Source organism: Frankliniella occidentalis, unplaced genomic scaffold (assembly GCF_000697945.3).
Source record: "Frankliniella occidentalis isolate FOCC.00 unplaced genomic scaffold, Focc_3.1 Scaffold3644, whole genome shotgun sequence".
NCBI lineage: Eukaryota > Metazoa > Arthropoda > Insecta > Thysanoptera > Thripidae > Frankliniella > Frankliniella occidentalis.
Window position 1 is genome coordinate 2,301 of NW_026270699.1, and position 2,313 is coordinate 4,613.

A 2,313-nucleotide genomic window follows, 5' to 3' on the forward strand; every position below is an offset into this window, starting at 1 on the left:
CCTTGTCAGAAGGGTTTCATGCCAAGTGAGGGGTGTCTTGAACACAATTTTGTTCTACAACAGTGTATCGACGAAGTGAAGGTCTCCAGCCGGCACTTGGCAGTTGCCTGGCTTGATCTGAGAAATGCATTTGGCTCAGTGCCACATTCAGTGATCTTTTCTATTTTAAAACAGCATGGTGTGCCCCCTGCCCTCATTTCTATTATAGAGGACTTATACAAGGACTGCTCCACCACTCTGAGCACAGCAGCGGGGGAAACTCGCTCAGTGCCCATGCTGTCAGGGGTTAAGCAGGGTGATCCACTTAGCCCAATTGTATTTAATCTTGCCATTGAACTCTTAATTCGTGCAGTGCTTGCCTGCAGCGAGGCTCATTTTGTAATTTTTGGCAAACCCGTTGGCTGCTTGGCATACGCCGATGACCTAGTCTTACTGGCTAAAAATCCTACCTGTTTGCAGCAGCTCCTTGAAGTCATCGGCAACGTAGCGAAGTGGATGGGTCTTCACTTCAATGGCTCCAAGTGCGCCACCCTCGTGATGCATAAGAGGAAGGCAGTCCACTTCGCCGCCTCTATCCAGGGCCAGCAGATCCCCTCGCTCAGGGAGGAGGACGCCTACCAACACCTCGGCGTCCCCACTGGCTGCTCCGTCGACCAGACTCCCCAGGACACCCTGGAGAGCATGCTGCAGGACCTGCACAAGATTGAAAGGTCAGTGCTTGCCGATTGGCAAAAAATTGATGCAATACGTACCTTCGTTGTACCTCAGGTCGAGTTCTGCCTCCTCACCGCCCGGGTCAAGAAGGCCCCACTTTCCAAGCTGGACGCCGAGATTAAGAGGGTCGTCAAGGGCGCCTTCCACCTGCCCCGGCGCGCCAGCCCCGAGGTGGTGTTCCTACCATCCTGGCAGGGAGGGGCCAACATCCTGCCCCTTTCCGACCTGGCGGACATTGGGGCCGTCACCAAGGCCTTCAAGGTGCTGACCTGCCCCGACTCCCTGGTGCGCGACGTCGCTGAGTCTAGCGCCATGCGTACAGTGACTCGCTTCCTGGGGCGCGAGGCCTATCCGGTGGACCTGGCGGCCTACCTCTCTGGCTGTACGGACGACGGGCACTCCAAGTCCTCCGCCACCGTGTGGACTGCGGCCCGCAGCGCCTCCCGGCGCCTTGCCGCCAAGATCCCGGGGCTCTGCTGGGAGTGGAGCCCGACGCTGTCCAGGATGTCCATCGTGGTGCCACTGCCTGGTAGGTCCCCGGACCGTAATGTTGTAGACTTTATGTCCAGGTCCGAGCTGCATTCCACCCTGCGGCGTGGCGTCCAGCACCACTACCACCTTCAGCTGGCTGCCAAACCAGACCAGGGCAAAGTCCATGATGTTGCCGCTCGCGAGCCAACCTCCAACCACTTTCTGGCCGCGGGTCGCTTCACTCGCTTCTGCGACTGGCGCTTCGTGCACCGGGCCAGGCTCGGCGTGCTCCCGTTGAAGGCCTGCATCCGGGTCCCCGGCGCAGACAAGGTGTGCCGCAAGTGCCGTGCGCACCCTGAGACCACGGCACATGTCCTGTGTCACTGCGCCGTCCACTCCAGGGCCTGGAACAATCGCCACCGCAGCGTCCTGAAACACACAATAGAAAACATGAGTGCGTCGTGCCGTGACAAGTTAAGTGTTGAAAAGGCAGTTGTAGGTTTTCCTGGTAGACTCTTACCTGACATTGTGATCCGTGATGAGATACAAAAGAAGGCAGTTATAGTTGATGTGTGTTGTCCATTTGAAAACCGCTACATTGCTTTCGAGGAGGCTCGCCAAAGAAAGAAGGACAAGTACGCACCCATTGCTGACTACTTGCGAGGCCTCGGGTTCACAGTGATTTGTGATGCTTTAGTTGTCGGTTCCCTTGGCTGCTGGGACCCAGCCAATGACAAAGTTCTGTCACATCTTGGCATAGACCTACAAAAAAGAACAGTATTTAAACGTAAAGTAGTGTCCGACGTGATCCGCTGGTCTAGAGACATTTACACAGAGCATGTCTCCAATCACCGTCAGTACAAGACTGACGTCATTCTACCAATAATAAATTAAATTCTATTCCCCATTTCAAACTCATTTTATGTAATTAAAACGCCTCAGAAAGTGCCGTGTATTGTTACAATTTTAATCGGCACTTGCAATGGTTCCTTTAACTTCCCACAGTGCAGGTTGTTTTAACCGTGCACAAAGCGCATGCGCTTCTTGGAGGCAACGTGTCAACATGTTTGGACTCACCTTGACAGCCCGTACGGCTCCAATGTTTGCCTCCCCCTTTAAATTCAAATA

General features: G+C 54.6%; 1 protein-coding gene across 1 annotated transcript; it reads left to right on the forward strand.

Annotated features, from left to right (window-relative positions):
- The first annotated feature begins 18 nt into the window (after nucleotides 1–18).
- LOC127752068 (uncharacterized) lies at nucleotides 19–2,079 on the forward strand. The gene has a single exon (XM_052276607.1). It carries the CDS (start codon nucleotides 19–21, stop codon nucleotides 2,077–2,079), a length of 2,061 nt encoding a protein of 686 aa, XP_052132567.1.
- The last annotated feature ends 234 nt before the right edge of the window (nucleotides 2,080–2,313 follow it).